General features: G+C 50.5%; 1 protein-coding gene across 3 annotated transcripts in view; it reads right to left on the bottom strand.

Annotated features, from left to right (window-relative positions):
• Positions 1-20183, bottom strand: part of SBNO2 (strawberry notch homolog 2) — a 92168-nt gene that overhangs the window by 46389 nt on the left and 25596 nt on the right. For 2 of the 3 annotated variants that reach the window (XM_060232862.1, XM_060232864.1), the window contains 4 exons: positions 8719-8877; positions 4547-4645; positions 2676-2772; positions 122-282 (listed from right to left, as the gene is read on the bottom strand). In XM_060232862.1, coding sequence (XP_060088845.1) covers positions 122-282; positions 2676-2772; positions 4547-4645; positions 8719-8877 — 516 coding nt within the window. Of the gene's footprint in view, positions 1-121; positions 283-2675; positions 2773-4546; positions 4646-8718; positions 8878-19712; positions 19839-20183 lie in introns of those variants that run through there. The other variant, XM_060232863.1, reaches the window with a different exon arrangement.

Raw genomic sequence — 20183 nt, 5'->3', positions numbered from 1 at the left:
ATTCTCATCTCCTGAGCTGACAAACTGCCTCCCCGCCTCCTCCAACTGCACGCCCGGCAGGAATCTAAGCCACACCCTTCCCTCTTCCTGCAGACTTTGCCTGGCCCTCCTCTGAGCATACCTGGCAGGCATAAGTAATCGCCTCCAGCTGGAGGGCAGAGAGCAGCCCGTTGTCAGCAGTCAAGGCGGGGAGAGACAGCGAGTAGGTGACGCCTGGTGGGGGGACGCTGGAGAGGGTGCTCGTTTCAACCACCCGGTCCGGGTGCTGTTTCCCAATTTTTGCTGTGAGGGGAAGGAAAGCAAACTGGTCAGTAGGGAATGGGGCCCCCGATGGCACTGTAAGGAGAGACTGGCAGAACCCCCCGGGCCCTTTCGAGCAGGGAGACCCCCAGCGACCTCGTTGCCTCGTAATCGCTTGCTTCGAGACATCTGGCAACCTTTGACAGAAGGAAGAAAAAACATGCTGCAGCGCTGTCAGCTACTGAAATATTCCCTGCCTTTGTGAGCAAGTCTCAGTAAGCACCCATTGCCACCATGCACTTGATTTGCTGCCATGCATCTGAGACATGCTGAATTGTGTACGAGAGCTGGCTCCCACATCTTGGAGACCTGAATGGAGATTGAATACTGCTTTCCAAGGGAAGAGACTCCCACAGTCTGGAGCAGGGGCGGCCAAACTTGCTTAACATAAGTGGCACACGGAACAAACATCAGATGTTTGAAAGTTGCAATGAAGGGAGGGAGGGGAAGAAAGCAACTTTAACTTTAAATGCATTCTCTAAGCTGCTGGCTGGCTTGGCAGAGAGATTTAAAGAGAGAACTGCCTTCTCCAAGCCAGCCGTCAGGACATTGGGGGGCTTCAAGAGCAACACAATATGTGAAAGAGCCACATGTGGCTGCTGAACCACAGTCTGGCCACCCCTGGTCTGGAGCATTGTAGATGGAAACTTACTTTTTAGTGTTCCACATTTGGTCTTTGACCACAGACCACTGATGATATTATAAAATATAATAAAAGCAACAATACAGAGATTCTATTTGCACTTCATCGAGCAGCGCAGAGATGTTCGTTATGAGTGCTTGGTGGATAGTCTATTGTTTGGTGTAATTTCTTGCCCTTTAACACTGGATACCCACATTTGTTGTTATCTTGTTGGGGGTTGTTTGTATAACACAGATGGGAAACTTTCATGTTTTGTAATTTTAAACTGGCCCTCATACATCCTGATGTTCTTTCTATGCTGAGTTGGCCCCTAAGAAGACGACGGCTGCAGATTTATACCCTGCCTTCTCTTTGAACCAGAGACTCAGAGCGGCTTACAATCCCCTATATCTTCTCCCCACACAACAGACACCCTGTGAGGCAGGTGGGGCTGAGAGGGCTCTCATAGCAGCTGCACTTTCAAGGACAACTCCTATGAGAGCGATGGCTGGCCCAAGGCCATTCCAGCAGGTGCAGATGGAGGAGTGGGGAATCAAACCCAGTTCTCCCAGATAAGAGTCCACACACTTCACCGCTACACCAAACTGGGTCTCAGGGGATTCTAAGGGTGAGGCCCGTTTTGCTACCCTGGGAATGATTCGAAAGCACAGACTTGTGCAGCTGGGCAACGGTTTGAGCATCAGGGTAGGATTGGGGAGATGGAGGCTGGAATCCACCACATGCTCTCTTTCCACTTGGTGGGGGTGGTATAAACCGCCATCGAATTGCAGCTGTTGCAGTGACCCCCTCATAGGGGTTTAAAGGCAAGAGATGATCAGAGGTGGCTTTGCCACTGCCTGCCTCTGCATAAAACAACCCTGGGCTTCTTCAGCAGTCGCCCACCCACGTGCTAACAGGAGGCACCCCTGCTTCTCTCTCAAGACCTGACGAGATCCATGTAAGGAAGACAGAGAGGGGGTGTATGCAAACAAGTGGAAAGCTGAGGACAGTTTTCCTGCTTTATATTTTGTGTGCTTGACTCATATCACCCCAGCCTCAGTGGAAGAGCCCCCGCTTTGCATCCAGAAGGTCCCAGGTTCAATCCCCAGCATCTCCAGTTAAAAAGGACCAAGTGGTGGGTGGTGTGAAAGACCTCTGTCTGAGGCCCTAGAGAAGCACTGCCAGTCTGAGAGCCAGTGTGGTGCAGTGGTTAAGTGTGCGGCCTCTTATCTGGGAGAACCAGGTTTGACTTCCCACTCCTCCACTTGCACCTGCTAGCATGGCCTTGGGTCAGCCATAGCTCTGGCAGAGTTGTCCTTGAAAGGGCAGCTTCTGGGAGAGCTCTGTCAGCCCCACCTGCCTCACAGGGTGTCTGCTGTGGGGGAGGAAGACAAGGGAGACGGTAGGCTGCTCTGTCCTTGAAATGGCAGCTTCTGGGAGAGTTCTCTCAGCCCCACCTGCCTCACAGGGTGTCTGTTGTGGAGGAAGATGATAAAGGAGATTGTAAGCCAATCTCCCTGATTCAGAGAGAAGGACGGGATAAAAATCTGCGGTCTTCTTTTTGTTCTGTCTGACTAGGCAATATAGACCAAGGGCCCGATTCATCAGCTGCATAAAGCAGCTACCACTGTACCCTCACCCCTGATGGAGTTGCCAGCCCTCACCTGAAGGAAAGACACGGGTGGCTTGGCTAAGCCCAGTTCCACACTCCCTCCACCGCCCCATTGAGACCAAGCTCCGTCGGCTTGCTTACATTTAGAGGGGACGTAATCCGCGTACGTCTCCGCGTGGCCCAGCTCCTCTGCCTCGTCGTCGTCACCCTCCTCCTCCTCTTCTACCTGAGTTTGGGACTGAAAACAAAAGACACACCAAGAGAATCTCAGATGCGCTTCAGACTGATGTGCCAGCAAGACGCAGCAGCACTGGATGTTCCATTTCCAGGCCTCCCGGACCACAGAGATGGAGGTGGAAGGAGGTGGAAGGGCTTCTCTCTCTCTTGTAGGTGCACCCATTCATTTAGTACAGGGGTCCCCAACCCCCAGGCCGGGGACCAGTACTGGGCCGCGGCCTGTTTGCAATGGGCCATGCAACCTTGCCGCCCCGCCCCCCGCAGCCTCACCCCCTCCCCGCCACAGCACCTCCCCCCCACCCCGTCTTCACCATTTTAAGGTCAGAGAAGGGGTGGTGAGGCACCTCTCAGGGCGACTACCCTCCCCCCGCAGTAAACCGCTGCAGTAGCGCATGGGACACTACCCTTGCCTCCTTCCTGGGAGGAGCATCACAGTCCCTTCACCAGCCTTAAAATGGTGGAAACGGGGGGAGGAGGAGGTGGAGAGGCTGTGGGGGGCGGGGTGAAGGAGGGAGGAGGAAATGGGGGAGAAGCTTTGGACCAGAAGTGGCCAAGCTGTGACTTGGGAGCCACATACTCTTTCACACATACTGTGTGGCTCTCGAAGCCCCTACTACCCCGTTGGCTGGCTTGGAGATGGCATTTGTCTCTTTAAATCATTTCTCCAAGCCAAGCCAGCCAGTGGCTTAGAGTTAAAGTTGCTTTCTTTCCACCTCTCCTTCGCCAGTCTTCCTCCCTTCCCTTCCCTTCTTCCTTCTTCCTTCGGCATTCAAACATCTAACAATTATTCTATGTGGCTCTTATGGACCTTGAGCTTGTTTAGAGGTTCTAGCAGGGGAGCGCAGCTATCATATACTCTTGACTGAAGAATGGTACATTTCTTCTATCTGGGATGGTCGTCCTCCTCCACCAAGTGCACAGCTTCAGGAGGGACGCACATGGAGCGGAGAGGGAGATAGGGGACACCTGCCTAGCCAGCCAGATCAGCCAAATCAACCCTGGTGATCAATGGGGTGACGGATGTAGCAGCCAGATTGCCGTCATGGATCTTATCTCAAGTTAGTTCGGCCACCCCTGCTTTGGACCATTTTTGAATCTGCTGGCCTTGGCCCTCTCTTCCTCCCTCCTCCAACATCTGATGTTCACGTCTTGTGGCTCTCAAACATCTGAGGTTTATTCTGTGTGGCTCTTACGTTAAAGCAAGTTTGGCCACCCCTGGACTATTTTTGAGACTGCTGGCCTCGGCCCTCTCTTCCTCCTTGGTGGGGGCATCCAACAATGATTCTGTCCCCTGGGCCTTTGAGAGCCCAAGTATTTGCCAGCCGCAATGGGAGAACCAAATGTCTGAATGCACACTTGCCCCCCACCCCCAGCCAAGACCTCTGAACAAGGAGCACGTCAAAGAAAACCTCACTTAAAACCCTGACTAGTTTTTCTCGCAGGCATTTTGTCAAGGGTGGGGGTCATGGTGGAAAGTGAGACTTCTTCCCAGCATCCCAAACCGCTACAGTCTCAGGGATCAGCTTCAGCTGAAATCTTGTCCTCAAGGAGTGACCTTGCCGAAAACTACCTCAGCCCAGATGTCGCTATTTCCCCCTTGCCAGGTGGGAAGGAATGCCAGTTGCAGGCAGGCTCCTGCCCACCCCATGCACAGGGGGCATCCAGGGGAGAGTGGCCGGAGCAGAGGGGCACGACGGACCATCATAAACCACTTCTGTCTAAGGGGGTGGCTCCCAGCTTTCTTCCCCCCCCCCCCCGGGGCGCCAGGGCCTCACCTGAAGGCTCGAGAGAAGGGGGGTGTCTTGAACGGTGGCAGTGACGCGGTTGTCCATCGCTTGCAAACCCTGTAAGCCTTGCAGGTCGGGAGGCAAGAGCTGAAGTGGGAGAGAGGAAGGAAAAGCAAACCTGTGAGAAGACACATCGTGGCGTGGAGGTGAAGAGCATCTGACTAGGATCCGGGAGGCCCACGTTCTAATTCCCACGCTGCCATGGCAGTAGGGGCTTTGAGAGCTACACTTGTCAGGTGACCTGGGGCCAGCCGTACCCTACCCTGATTAAAATGATTATACTCCCACCTTTCCATTTGGCTGAAGCCTGAAGCTATTAAGAGGTTCCTTGCACAGTGACCGAACTGTGGCTTGGGAGCTACGTGTAGCTTTTTCACACATTGTGTTGCTCTCGAAGCCCCCACTGGCCCATAGGCTGGCTTGGAAAAAGCATTTCTCTCTTTAAATCGCTTCTCCAAGCCAAGCCAGCCACCAGCTTGGAAAATGCATTTGAAGTTAAAGTTGCTTTCTTTCCACAACTCCCTCCCTCCATCTTCCTTCCTTCCTTTCCTCCCACATCTGACGTTCATTTCTTGTGGCTCTCGAACATCTGACAATTGTTCTATGTGGATCTTATGTTAAGCAAGTTTGGCCACCCCTGATCTAGTCCAACCCCATTTTAATAAAGTTTTTTAAAAGATGTGCAATATTTGTTCATGTCTTGCAGCTCTCAGACATCTTTTTTTAATTAGTCTTTTTGTTTTCTCAAATAAAAAGAAAAAAAAGAAATACACCAACAAACAAGACAAACAAACAAAAAATTTAGGATGGAGAATGCAGTTTCCATACATAACAAAGTCCTAATGTACAACCGCATATCCTTTTCACCATTATTTTGACCTCTCTCAAACATCTAACGTTTTTTTCTTTGTGGCTCTTATATTAAGCAAGTTTGGCCACTTCTGCACTAGAGGCACCTATGCAGAGGATGGCTGCACCCACACACACCCCGCCCATTCTCTTAGCCTAACCTACACCACAGGGCTGTTCTTAGGGTAAAATGGGGGATTGGAGGACACTATAAGCTCTGGGGTCCCCTCTGGGGACAAAGGTGAGGTACAAAGGAAAAAATAAAGCAACAAAGGGCCATCTCCGGTCATTTACCCCCATGCCAGTGAACTGGCTCTGTTTTACTATGGATGTCCCATGATTCCAAAGGAAAAAGGGGAAAAAATGACAGAGATTGGTATTGGGTGCAAAGCTCAAGATCTTGAGAACTTTGGCTTCCCACCTATTTTTCTTAATGGTTACTTCAAAACACTAGCCAAAGTGCTCAACAGACACTGCATGGCAAAACAGAAAGAGAGTAAAGGAGATTCCTCCTGGCTGGAAAGTATCAACTATCATGCTGAGATTTTCCGTGAACAGCAAAAGCTGAATTGTGCAACGAAAGCCAACATATTCGTGTTTTCTTACTCTGCGCGAGGCTAAAGAGCACCACTTCCTCCAGGGCGAAATTTTGGGGGATTTCGATCTCAGCAGCATACAACCAAATGCTTCCAGGACTTGAGAGTAAGAGATAAAGGCCTTCCCTGCTTTCCCCATGCAGAAGCAAACTGCCTTTGCACATGGAAGCTCGGTTTAGCAACTGTACCCAGCAGTCATCAATTGACCTCACCTCTCCCTGACTTTGCCTAACCCAGGGATGGCCAAACTGTGGCTCTTTCACTTATACTGTATGGCTCTCAAAGTCCCCACCGCCCCATTGGCCAGCTTGGAGAAGGCACTTGTCTCTTAAAATCACTTCTCCAAGTCAAGCTACCTGGCAGCTTGGAGAATACATCTGAATGAAGTTAATGTTGCTTTCTTTCCACCACTCCCTCCCCCTTCCCCCCCTCCCTCCCTCCCTCCCTGTCTTTCAGCTCTCAAACATCTAGCACTTATTCTATGTGGCTCTTACGTTAAGCAAGTTTGGCCACCACCCCTGGTCTAACTCTTCCTTAGCAGGACACCTGAACTATGGGCCGCAGTTATGTTTTGTGTTCTCACTACCATAAGGGTGTCCCTGCAGGATTAGGTTGAAGTCCCATCCACTTCAGACACCCACTTCTTCGAGCAGCTAGCCAGACACCTGGAGGGCCTGGACAAACTACCCTCCCTCCTGCCGGTCTCCGGCACCTCGTGTTTAGAAGCAGCCCACCTCAGCAATATGGATGCTCTGCTTAGTAGCTGGAAGTCAACAGTCATTGCTAGATGCTTTGTTCCACTCCCTGACACCCCAAAAATCCACCCAATCCTTCCTGAAAGTCATCAGCTAGAAGCTGCTTCCTCTTGTGGCACTGAGTTCCATAAGCTGTCAGGAAAAGGTACTTCCTTTGCTTGTCTTGAAGCTTTCTGCTAAGCAATTTCTCCCCACCACCCCCGCAAGCTTTAGTATTATATAAGAAGAGGGGTGAAAAATTATCTACACTGCTTGGGTTACCTTTTTGCACTCCCGCCTTCTGAACCCGCAGTGGCCAGCCTAGGAGGAAGAGAATGGCAAAGAGGTGGGGAAGTTACCCCCTCTCCCTTCTAGAAGATTTGTACTGTGACTGAATTGGCATTGCTGACTGCGTGTGTTCTCAGATCAGGCTCTGAGCATGTACAGAGTTAAGACTGGCAGTATACACAGGAGGAGTCTTTTTTAGCCACAGCCCCCCCCCCCCCCCGCAGCCTGTACAATTCCCTGCCAAGAGAGGCTCATAAAGGCCCCTCCCTCTCAGCCTTCTAAAAACTCATGGAATCAATTGATTCCTGGGGTTGGAACTGAGTTTCTCCTTTCCTTAGAATCATAGAGTTGAAAGGGAGCTCCAGGGTCATCTAGTCCAACCCCCTGCACAATGCAGGAAACTCACAAACACCTCCCCCTAAATTCACAGGATCTTCATTGCTGTCAGATGGCCACCTAGCCTCTGTTTAAAAACCTCCAAGGAAAGAGAGCCCACCACCTCCCAAGGAAGCCTGTTCCACTGAGGAATTGCTCTAACAGTCAGGAAGTTCTTCCTCATGGTGAGCCAGAAACTCTTTTGATTTAATTTCAACCCATTGGTTCTGGTCCTACCTTCCGGGGCCACAGAAAACAATTCCACCCCATCCTCTATATGACAGCCCTTCAAGGACTTGAAGATGGTGATCAGATCACCTCTCAGCCGCCTCCTCTCCAGGCTAAACATGCCCAGCTCTTTCAGCCTTCCCTCATAGGACTTCCCTTTCTGAAGACTCTATTGCTGAATTGACAACCAACTGCCCTTTTACTTTTAATCTCTGTTGCTTATCTAGGTCAGAGTCTCTCTCTCTCCCTCTCCCACCTCCAGGTTAACCTCACAAGACAGCCCGGTCTCCCACCAAAGTCTGCAGCCTGGGGCAAAGTCCACAGAACATCCAAATGCTTGGCTCTTGCGTCCTCCAGGGCCGAATCCTTATCTGAACCTGGCACCTCTCCCACTTTCCTGCTCTCTCCTTGAGACAAACTCTTTCAGTAAAAAGCTAGAAATCCCCTCTAAGAGATTTTACACCAGATTCCCCCTCCGCTCCCCCCCAAAAAGGTCTGGGTTCCATCACTCTCGTTCCAAAGCAGTCTGCAAATGTTCCTTATCCTACTTGACTGCAGGCAAAAAGAGAAGCTAAAACCGCCAGATCCTGCCTTTGGTTATTGTGGGGGCAGCATTATTAGAAAACTGCAAGACACACAGACATTTCTGAAGCAGAAGTTGGAATATGCTGTAATTATTCTCCCCCCCCCCCACTTTGAGAAAAAAATACATCTTCCATTACTGGAAGCCTGAGTCAGAATCGTCAGCAGGAAGTTGTGGGGGGATGGGGGGCAGAGTTTTGCATGTGGTTCTTTTTCCCAAAGCCAACCAACTTCAGCCTCCAGGTAACGTGTGTTCTTCTCTTTGCTAGCGGTGTTCCAAGTCATCTGGCCCAATGCCACTTTGGCACCCACAAGAATATGTATAATAATTAGCTGAGGAGATTAATTGGTGTCGGCCGCTTTTCTTTGGCGAGGGTAAATTTTTCTTTTTAATGGTGGGATTAAATCACAGGTTCGTTTCCAGCGACATTCAGGGTAAGGTTTAAAGCTCCGAGACTCAAGAACGGAGGGAGGGAAAGAAAGGAGGCCAGAAATGCCCGGGCCTGACCTCTGTTTGGTTCTGTTGTGGTGTGCTGACGTCCCATATCGTTGGCACGTTGAGGCTGTCGGCGGGCACAAATTCCTGAGCGTCAGCTATGTCGGAGAGAGAATCGGCAGGGGAGGAGAAGAGGGAGGTGTTGGAGAGTTCGTTGAGGTATGAAGAATCCTGGAGGAAGGAGGAGAAAAGAAGAGAATCACATCCATGTCTGAGGCCCAGCCCTGCAATATTTTGCACTCTGACTTCCGTCATGGTAGCAAGACATATGAAGCTGCCTTCTACTGAATCAGACCCTTGGTCCATCAAGGTCAGTATTGTCTACTCAGACTGGCAGCAGCTCTCCAAGGGTCTCAAGTTGAGGTTTTTCACACCTATTTGCCAGGATCCTTTTTAGTTGGAGATGCCAGGGATTGAACCTGGGACCTTCTGCTTACCAAGCAAATGCTCTGCCACTGAGCCACTGTCCCTCCCCTATGACAAGCAAACTGCCCACTGGGCTGACAAGAGGGATAGGATGGACCTTCTAATGGCACCTGGGGTTTTTTTTGGCCACTATGTGACACAGAGTGCAGGACTGGATGGGCCATTGGCCTGATCCAACATGGCTTCTCTTATGTTCTGATGTTCTTATATCCCTGCCTAGGTAGTAATAACTGCAGTTGGGGTTTGCCAACCTCCAGATGATGCTTGAAGTTCCCCTGGAATTACAACTGACCCTCCAGACTACAGAGGTTGGTTCCCTGGAGAAAATGGTGCCTTGGAAAGGCAGACTCTATGACCGTTATAACCCAGCTGAGTTCCCTTCCCAAATTCTGCTCTTGCAGGACTGGCCCCCAAATCTTCAGGATTTCCCAAACCGGACAGCGCTGCCCGGTTTCCTTCTACAAAACAGTAGATCAAGCCTTCTCCTCCATCTCTCACTTGCCCTCACTTATCTCCTTACTCTGCGCTTCTGCCGAAGATGGATGTGTGGCTCTCCCTTCCCCTGGACAGGAGACCAACGCAAGTCCACTCAGTGTGTTTCAGTGAGGATCTGAATCCAGAACTCATCCAATGCTCCAGCACTAAATCGTGCTGGGCCTTGGGGGAAGCAGGTGGAGAGGATGCCAAGGCTATCCCTTGCCCACGATGACCCCTCCAGAGTATCAGGGAGGAGCTTTAGAGATCCCCCTGCCCAGCCGTAGCCCCCATGGCATCCACTTTCACAGTTACTCAAAAAAGAGACGTCACTAAGAACAGTGGTGGAGCCTATCAGGATAGCTTCATCTCCCCACCCCCCTTTTCATTTTCAGCTGTGATAGGCAGGGGTGGAATCCTAGCAGGAGCTCCTTTGCATATTAGGCCACACACCCCTGATGTAGCCAATCCTCCAAGAGCTCACAAGGCTCTTTTTGTAAGCTCTTGGAGGATTGGCTACATCAGGGGTGTGTGGCCTAATATGCAAAGGAGCTCCTGCTAGAATTCCACCCCTGGTTACAGTACATTAGTTATTTATATTTACAGACTTTTGATTTGTTATACTCTCTACATCCAGCTTCTCTGTTTGCAACCTCCAGGGGGTGGCTGGAGATCCTCTGGGATTACAGCTAATCTCCAGGTGACAGATCAATTCAGTTGGAGGAAATGGCCACTTTGGAAGGCGGGCTGTATGGCTCCACAGTCCACTGAAGTCCCTCCCTTCCCCCCAAGGGTGGAATTCCAGCAGGAGCTCCTTTGCATGTTAGGCCACACACCCCTGATGTAGCCAATCCTCCAAGAGCTCACAAGGCTCTTTTTTGTAAGCTCTTGGAGGACTGGCTACATCAGGGGTGTGTGGCCTAATATGCAAAGGAGCTCCTGCTAGAATTCCACCCCTGATTACAGTACATTAGTTATTTACATTTACAGACTTTTGATTTGTTATACTCTCTACATCCAGCTTCTCTCTTTGTTTGCAACCTCCAGGGGTTACAGCTAATCTCCAGGCGACAGATCAATTCACTTGGAGGAAATGGCCACTTTGGAAGGCGGGCTGTATGGCTCCACAGTCCACTGAAGTCCCTCCCTTCCCCCCAAGGGTGGAATTCCAGCAGGAGCTCCTTTGCATATTAGGCCACACACACCCTGGTGTAGCCAATCCTCCAAGAGCTTACAAAAAAGAGCCTTGGAAGCTCTTGGAGGATTGGCTACATCAGGGGTGTGTGGCCTAATATGCAAAGGAGCTCCCGCTAGAATTCCATGCCGGTGATAGGACCCCCTCCAGGAGACTCTATACACAGGAGGAAAGCGTTGCTGGTGGCAAAATGGATCCTTGGAATAATCCAGCAGAAGTGCGTGCTTGTTTTAGCTGCAGATCTCCTTTCCTGGCTGGCTGGCTGGGATAAGTAAGCCCAGGGCTTTTTTTTGTAGAAATAGCCCAGCAGGAACTTATTTCCACATTAGGTCACACCCTCTGTGTGCCAAGCCAACTGGAAAGGATTCAATAATATGAATCATTTGCATATTAGGCCACACCCTCTGGTGCCAAGCCAACCAGAACTGCATTCCTGTGCGTTCCTGCTTTTGGGGGGGGGGGGGAAGCCCTGACTAAACCAGATGTCTTTTTCGTGTTTTTTTTGGAGGAGGGGGCTGTTAAGAAAACAAACAGATAATCTCTTAACAGCATTTATTTATTTGTTATTAAATTACATTTCTAGACCACCCTCCCCTGTAAAACAAGGCTCAGGGTGGTGTACAGCAACAAAAGCACAATCCTAATCTTACATTCACTGTTAGAACAATAAAAATACTGCAACTATCTAACTGCAACTGGGAAACTATCCCGGGGGGGAGGGGACAACCCCCCCCCCCCAGGAATTCTAGACGTATGGAAAACCGTTGCTGTCCTCAACCCAAAACCTGGTGACTCTGCCGTACAAGCGGGGCTGGCCACTAGGCCAACCAGGTGATCGCCTAGGGTGGTGGCCTTCTGGGTCGCCAAATTGGGCACCCTCCCCATATGTGATGTTATCAGTGGGCGGGGGGGCCTGCCAGAAGTTAACCTTGCCTTTCAAAATGCAGTAGCCTTCAGGGGCTACACCAGCAGAGGCGGTCCCGAAGATGCGTGGGTCCCAGAGCGCTTAGGGCAGGGCTGTCGAACTCATTGTTACGAGGGCTGGACCTGACATAAATGGGACTTTGTGGGGCCAGGCCATGTGTGTCATAAAATGCCATGCCAGGTAGTGGACATATAAACTTTATAAAGGACACAGACAAAAAAATATTTTTTTAATTCTTAAAATAAAACACGCTTAAAACACTTGTTGCAATAACTGACACCTCTTGCTCTGAGGAGACTCGGTTAATATGAGGAAAAGAGGCTTGGCTCAGTAGCTCTGCTGTGTGATGGAGGGAGCCTGGAAAGCAAACTCTTCCTCCTCCCCCTTCCTCCCCAAGGGAGGAGCCTCTACCAATGGAGAAAATAGAGGCTTGGCTCAGTAGCTCTGCTGTGTGATGGAGGGAGCCTGGCAAAGCAAACTCTTCTTCCTCCCCCTTCCTCCCCAAGGGAGGAGCCTCTACCAATGGAGAAAACAGAGGCTTGGCTCAGTAGCTCTGCTGTGTGATGGAGGGAGCCTGGCAAAGCAAACTCTTCTTCCTCCCCCTTCCTCCCCAAGGGAGGAGCCTCCACCAATGGAGAAAATAGAGGCTTGGCTCAGTAGCTCCTGTGCGACTGAGCAGGTCTGGCAAAGCAAGCTGCGATGCGGATGGAAGAGAGAGAGAGAAGGAAGCAGATGACAGCAAGCTGCTCGGGGGCCTGATAGGACCCCTCCGAGGGTCTGATCCGGCCCTCATGCCACATGTTTGACACCCCTGGTTTAAGGCATTAAAGGTTAATGCCAGAAGCTTGAACTTGACCCAGTACTCCATCTGGAGCCAGTGCAGCTTGCGTAGCACAGGCTGATTGTGTGCTGTTTGCGAGGTTCCCATATGAACGCACACCGCCACATTCTGGACCAGCTGGAGTTTCCGGGTCAGTCTCAAGGGTAGCCCTAAGCGGAGCGAGTTACAGTAGACTAATCTGGAGGTGACCATTGTGGGGATTACTGGGGCTAGGTCAGGTCAAGACAGGTGGGCGGAGCAGTTGCCTGACCTGACACAGTTGGGAAAATTCCAGTCTGCAGGGCCTTTTTCTTGGTGGCAGGAACTCCTTTGCATATTAGGCCAAACCCCCCTAATGTAGTCAAACCTCCAAGAGGGCTCACGGGTAATATGCAAAGGCGTTCCTGCTACCCCCCCCAAAAAGCCCTGCAAATCTGGCAACGTTTGTTATCTGGACCTCCACTGATAAGGAGGCATCCAGGATCATGCCCAACCTCCTGATGGTTGGTGCCAGTATTAGGGGCACACAGTCAAGACCCAGGAGTTGGCATCCCAAGCCTGAACGTCCCCCAACCACAGACCTTCTGTCTTAGCAGGATTCAATCTCGGCCGGCTCTGTTTTAACCATCCCACCACGGCCTTCAGCCCCATCAGCAGATACAGCTGAGTGATGATAACCCAGCCTGAAAGACTGCACCAACTGGGTGAGCAGGCACGTGGAGATGTCAACAGCACTGGGAAGAGGACTTCCCCCGGGGTGCCCAGTTGACACCCTCTCTCCTGGCACCAACCTCTGCCCCCAACCTTGGAGAAATGAGGGATGCCACTTTCAAGACTACCCCACAGACTCCTATGTCAGCGAGGCGTGATTGGCCTTGTCAAACGCTGCTGTAAGATCAAGCAGTAAGAGCAGTGCCAACCCGTCTCGATCTAGGTGCTTGCAGAGATAGATCATGAGGGTGATCAATGCTGTCTCCGTCCCATGGCCAGGGTGGAAGCCGGACTGGACTGGATCCAACGCCGATGTGTCTTCCAGGAAATTCTAGAGCTGTTCTGCCACTGCTCTCTCAATTGCCTTGCCCAGAAATGAAAAGTTTAAGCCTGGGCAGTAACTGGACTGATCCGTAGGATCCAAGGAGGCCTTCTTTAAGACCGGTATTGCCATTGCCTCTTTGAAAACCTCATGGGTAGGCCCCCAAATCCAGGGGCAGATTGATAATGTCTACCTGGGGACCTCATATTCCCTCACGTATTGCGTTACTTCTGGGAACGCAAATAATGTGGAAATCGTTACCACTAGAAGCAGCGATGGCCACTGCCTTTAAAAGTTGATATGGCAAGTTCCTGGAAGTGGGAGGGAAAATCAGGTTCACCAGTGGCTACTTCAGCGTTCAATGGAGCCTCCAGTTTGAGAGGCAATCTATCTTTAAGTACCAGAAGTTGGTTGGAGGGAGGGGGCCGTCTATTGCTCTCCTGTGCTGCTCCCGGGCTTCCCAAAAACATCGGATGCTTTCATGCTGCCTCAACAGCTCCTTTCTTTCTTTTCCCTCTTATTTCTGCTGCCAAGTCTTATCTGACTTATGGTGGCCCCCAGCGAGGTTTTCAAGGCAAGAGACATTCAGAGGTGGCTGCCCACCTCCGCACCACAAACCTGGCCTCCCGTGCATATACCGACCAAGGTGGACTTTGCTTGCATTCTGAGATCTGAGGAGATGGGGCCAGCCTGAGCTATCCAGATCACAGCAACAATAGCTCCTTTAAAAAGGTAAAGGTAGTCACTCCCCTGGGCAAGCAGCAGTCGCTTCCGACTCTGGGGTGACGTTGCTTTCACAACGTTTTCACGGCAGACTTTTTACGGGGTGGTTTGTCATTGCCTTCCCCAGTCCTCTACAATTCCCCCACAGCAAGCTGGGTACTCATTTTACCCACCTCGGAAGGATGGAAGGCTGAGTCAACCTGGAGTCAGATACCTGAACCCAGCTTCTGAATGCAGTACTGCAGCTTTACCACTCTGCGCCACGGGGTTCTTAAAAAAGGTCGTCCCCTGTGCAAGCACCAGTCGTTTCCAACTCTGGGGTGACGTTGCTTTCAAAACGTTTTCACGGCAGACTCTTTACGGGGTGGTTTGCCATTGCCTTCCTTCCCCAGTCGTCTACACTTTCCCCCCAACAATCTGGGTACTCATTTGACCGACCTCGGAAGGATGGAAGGCTGAGTCAACCTGGATCCAGCTACCTGAACCAGCTTCCACTGGGATCGAACTTAGGTCGTGAACTGAAGGCTCCAACTGCAGTACTGCAGCTTTGCCACTCTGCTCCACAGAGCTCTTTAGCAGGAGTTAATTCTGCTGCTGCTGCTGAGTCCCCCTTCCTTGCCCCCCTGTGGCAAACAAAAGAGGGGGTCTCCTCATTCCCTGCAAGAGACACGGTAAGGCACCTCCCGCTAATCTGGCAACATGGCTGCCTCCTGGGCGCCCATCCACCCTTCTGCGGCACCAGCAAGATCAGCACTGAAAATCCAGCTTATGTCAAGCATCGATATTTCTCAATAATTAGTCTTTTGTTGGGAAATCAAAAGTTGCTTTATTGTAGAAACTCAGAAGCTTTACCAAGGACAGAATCCTTAGAAGTAATGACGAATACATGGTTACATGGTTGCTATATAGGATTACTTCAAAGGATAGTATACAGATGTATCTCTTTTATTACCAAGGAATTTAGGCTATTAAAAACATCTCCCTTTCTCACACTTCTTCCAGACCTGATAAGAACTGTCTGTGTGAATCTGGGGGATAAGAACTGTCTGTGTGAATCTGGGGGAGAGGCACCTCACAGCCAGGCTGTAGCGTAAACATCCTTGGGCTAGATAGATTTACTGCTTCCCCAAACGTTGTAAAAAGGAGGGGGGCGGTGGATACTAGCGGCCTGCTCTCTGTCTAAGAAATCATTATGCCACTTAGAAATAGTTGCCTTTAAAAGCACAAAACAATGCTCTGACCTGGAGGGCCCGATCTTGGAAGCTAAGCAAGGTCAGCCCTGGTGAACACTTGGATGGGAGACCACCAAGGAAGTCCAAGGTTGCTATGCAGAGGCAGGCAATGGCCAACCACCTCTGGAAGACCCTACAGCAGGGGTCTCCAACTCCTGGGCTGTGGACCGATACTAGTCCGTGGCCTGTCAGCAACCGGGCCGTGAGTTGTATAATTATTTCATTATATATTACAACGGGAAGCCCACCATGAGAAAGGGCAGCCTATAAATCTGCTGAAATAAATAAATGTAGTAATAATAAGACGACGACATTGGATTTATATTCTGCCCTCCACTCTGAATCTCAGAGTGGCTCACAATCTTCTTTCCCTTCCTCCCTCACAACAGACATCCTGTGAGGCAGGTGGGGCTGAGAGAGTTCTCCCAGAAGCTGCCCTTTCAAGGACAACTCTGGAAGAGCTATGGCTGACCCAAGGCCATTCCAGCAGCTGCACATGGAGGAGTGAGAAATCAAACCCAGTTCTCCCAGAGAAGAGTCTACACACTTAACCACCACACCAAAATAAAGTGCACAATAAAGTGCATCCCGAAACCATGCCCCCCACCCCCAGAAACATGGAAAAATTGTCTTCCACAAAACCAGTCCCTGGTGCCAAAAAGGTTGGGGACCACTGCCCTACAGGGCCACCAGAAGTCAGTGGAGATTTGACAGCCCTTTCCACCACCAGCACTGAACGCTGTCCAAACACAAACCCCAGAAGGCCTTGTTCACGAGTTATGGTGAACTCATGGAGAACCCAAGTTCAGCTGTACACTTTGCATGCACGTTGATCGGTCCTCATGATGCAGTGTGGCTGACAGTGCGACGCAAGCCCCGTGTTTGTCCACACACCAGTCCCCGGCTTCATTTGCAACTTGCACATGCACTGACTGGCCTCTTTCTTGCAAACGAGAGAATGTACGTGCATCCACTGCATCTGGAGGACAGTGCCCTGCTGGACACAATTACTGGATAGCGACATGCCCAGCTCAGAGCATAAAGGGAGCCCTGCTGGATCAGTCCAGAAAGCCCATCCGTCACAGCACTCTGTTCTTTCCAGCAGCGGCTGGCCAGCGGCTGCTCCCCAAAAGACCACAAGCAAAGTGCCAAGGTGACCAGCTTGCCACTGTTTGGGTCCCTGCAGCCCAAAGTGTGCTGCTCCTGACTGTGGAGGCTCCATTTAGCTGTCAGAAGAAGAAGAAGACCGGAGATTTATACCCTGCTCTCCTCTCTGAATCGGAGTCTCAGAGCCACTTAAAAAGGTAAAGGTAGTCCCCTGTGCAAGCACCAGTCGTTTTTGACTCTGGGGTGACGTTGCTTTCACAACATTTTCACAGCAGGCTTTTTACGGGGTGGTTTGCCATTGCCTTCCCCAGTCATCTACGCTTTCCCCCCAGCAAGCTGGGGATTCATATGACCGAACTCGGAAGGATGGAAGGCTGAGTCAACCTGCAGCTGGCTACCTGAACCAGCTTCCGCTGGGATCGAACTCAGGTCGTAAGCAGAGAGCTTGGACTGCAGTACTGCAGCTTACCACTCTGCGCCATGGGGCATTAGGCACCATTTAAAGTTAATAAATCATCCATAAAAGTTGTCCAATTCCCTTTTTTTTAAGGTCACTCCAGCTAAGCACCTCAACTTTTGAAAGGGCAGCTGCTGTGAGAGCCCTCTCAGCCCCACCCACCTCACAGGGTGTGGGGGGAGAAGATATGGGATGTTGTAAGCTGCTCTGAGTCTCTGATTCAGAGAGAAGGGCGGGGTATAAATCTGCAATTCTTCTTCCTCCTCCTCTGCTAGAATTCCACCCCTGCTGCCCTCTATCCAAGGACTGCCCTGGGCAATGTTCCCTCTAAGCTGTGGAGTTTCGTAAGCAAAAATTCTACTTTGAGAGCTCCTGGCATTAAAGTTGTGAGTGAGTGTTTTGGCTACCGCATGAATTAGTGTGCTTTGGGCCTATTTTTCCTGAGCTAAGACAAAAATGTGTGAGCCAGAGGCTAAAAGACAATGAGCTAGTTCACACTATCTCAGCTTAGAAAGAACACTGGCTTTGGCTTGGATCAGGCTAGCTCAGTCTCATCGGATCTCAGAAACCAAAGCAGGGTAAGTCCTGGTTTGCACTTGGATGGGAGGCCTCCGAGGAAGTCTAAGGTCACTACGCAGAGGCAGGCGAGGGCAAACCACCTCGGGCTGTCTCTTGTCTTGAATGCCCTGTGGGGTTGCCATACGTCAGCTCTGACTTGACGGCACGTTATACCCACAATTCTTGCTCACTGCCCTCTCTGAGGTGCCCCTGAGTTCTAGCAACTATGGAGGGGGGGGAATCCTCACCATCTGCTTTCACCATGCCTGTGTATAATTCTACAGACCTCTCCTTCAGGTCTCCCCCGTCGTCTTTTCTCTAAACTAAAAAGCCTTCCTGCTCAAGAAAGGGTCTCTGGACCCAAGACAGTCAGCCTTGGAAATCCTGCAAAACCACCTGGAGAAGGGTGAGCCTTGTTACATTTAACCATATCCAACTTGGTGGAAAGGGAAAGAGCGCTGAAGATCAATTCAGAGAAAGGGGCAGGGCGGGCAGCGAAGCCTTGGCTGAAAAGGGTCAGGAACCCCTCGTCTTTCCCAACAGATTGTGGGAAACGAGCTCTGCAAAATATCCTAAGCAAGGTTTTTATCTCCCAAAATTCTTTTTAGTTGCCCTTTTCTCTCAGAAGGCTGAAGTTGCAGTCACGATTCCAGAGCATTGTGAGAGATTCCAGACACGGCAATTCGACAATCCAGCTAGCACGGGACAGTTTGCAGCAGCTATTTCAGAGGGATCTCTCTCATACACACACACACACAAATCCAGAGAGACTCACAAACAACTGTTCAACAGCCAGGCTGTGCCTACAATCTACCAGAAGCCTGGCTTTGTTACCGAACTCAAAGGAAGAATCCTTTTGTGGCACACAGTCGGCTTCTTCACTGCGTCTTTTTGAAAGAGCCTGCTCAAACACGTGAGCAAATTCTAAACTTGCACAATTTTAGCCTGACAGAAGTTAGTCTTAAAAACAAAAGGTGATTTTATTAGCGACAACCTTTGACAACTGTCAAAGAGTTCAGGGCGATTTAAGCAGGTTTTCCACTACTGAAATCTCACAGGTTTCCCTGCAGAAGTAGTAACTTGAACTCCAGACAGATACTTCCAGCTATACCAGCTCTCTTAATGTTTGGTATTTTAAGGCTTCCGAATTTTCAGCAGTTTTTATCATACTCAAAGTATCCTCAATCATCTTATACTCCAGCAAGGATACTTGATTTTACAGGGTTTCCACAGGCACAAAAGTGGAAAAATCCACACTTCTGCTGCTCTGAGGTTTTGGTAGAAGGAAAGAGGATGCACAAATACAATGGGACAGATCTACATTAAAGCCAGCAACACAGACTTTAAAACACAGGTACACAACCAGAACACTGCAGGTAGTGGGAAAGGAGAATTGTGTCAGAATCAGATAGAAGGCATTTTAGCCACCTGACTGGTCAGCTCTACGCTCCATCAAGCACCCGCCACACACATTTCCAAACCCAGAGGTCTTGTGCATGAAAAGATGGACACTCAACATTCATCCCAATCCAAGCAAAAACACACAATTGGTGCGAGAAATGAGGCAAGCAAACTACACGGAAGGGGAAACCGTGACCCTGAGAACTTCTCTTTCCAGAGATGGGAGGAATTAGTTGTGGGCAATCAACAGAACAAAAAAGAACACAAACCTGCCAAATTACCCACCAGGTCATTAGGAAAGCCAGGAAAGCCTTTAAATGGCAACAGGCGACAAAGGTCACCCTTCAGGAGGGTTCCTTGCGAAGTCTCTTTGTGCTGTGACAATTGGTAAAACACACACCCGGCGCAACACAGCCACTTTCCCTTCCCTCACAACACTCCAAGAGATTCTGTGCCGCCAAAACACGCTGAAAGCAAGCCCATACTGGAGGGAGACCGGGAGACCCCCCTGCACGCCAGCAGCTGGATTTTAGCCCCCTGGAAAGTGAAGGGCTGATTCTCCTACCCGCTTTTGAAAAATCCACCCCGCAAATGCAAGATAGGGAGAGAAAAAGATTTTTTTAAAAACCCCAATAAATGTTAAAAGGGCTGTTACCTTGAAAAGAGACGCAAACCTGAGCCAGAACTGCACCTGGGACATAGTCAGGCAGCATGCGAGAGGCCGGAGCGGGTGGCAAAGTGGACTTTTCCTGCAACACGACTGGGCTCATGGCAGCCAGCGGCGCATCGGGGGCTGGCCAAAGCGGGGCATTGATATATATGGGTTTTTTTTAACGGCCTTAAATTAGAAAGAGTGAAAAAGTGGAGAAGGAAGAGGTGGGGGGACACGGGGTGGGGGGTGGGAGAAGCTGCCCAGCGGATCGCTCTCCTCTGCCATGAAGCCTGCACAGCAATTGGTTTAGTCACGCAGAGGAGGGCACTTGCTTCCTCTAAGTCCGGCTGCCTGACTTTCAGGAAATGAAGCTTGCCTGGTAAGTCAGTGAAATTACTGGCAATGAGAACAGAATTACTGTACGTGGAGCAATTTAACCACAGAGCCACGGTAAACAAAGAGCCCCGACGGCAC

This window comes from Heteronotia binoei, chromosome 2 (genome assembly GCF_032191835.1).
Source record: "Heteronotia binoei isolate CCM8104 ecotype False Entrance Well chromosome 2, APGP_CSIRO_Hbin_v1, whole genome shotgun sequence".
Taxonomy (NCBI): domain Eukaryota; kingdom Metazoa; phylum Chordata; class Lepidosauria; order Squamata; family Gekkonidae; genus Heteronotia; species Heteronotia binoei.
Note: the sequence above shows the minus strand (reverse complement) of the source record. Positions and strands in the feature narration are given on the sequence as shown.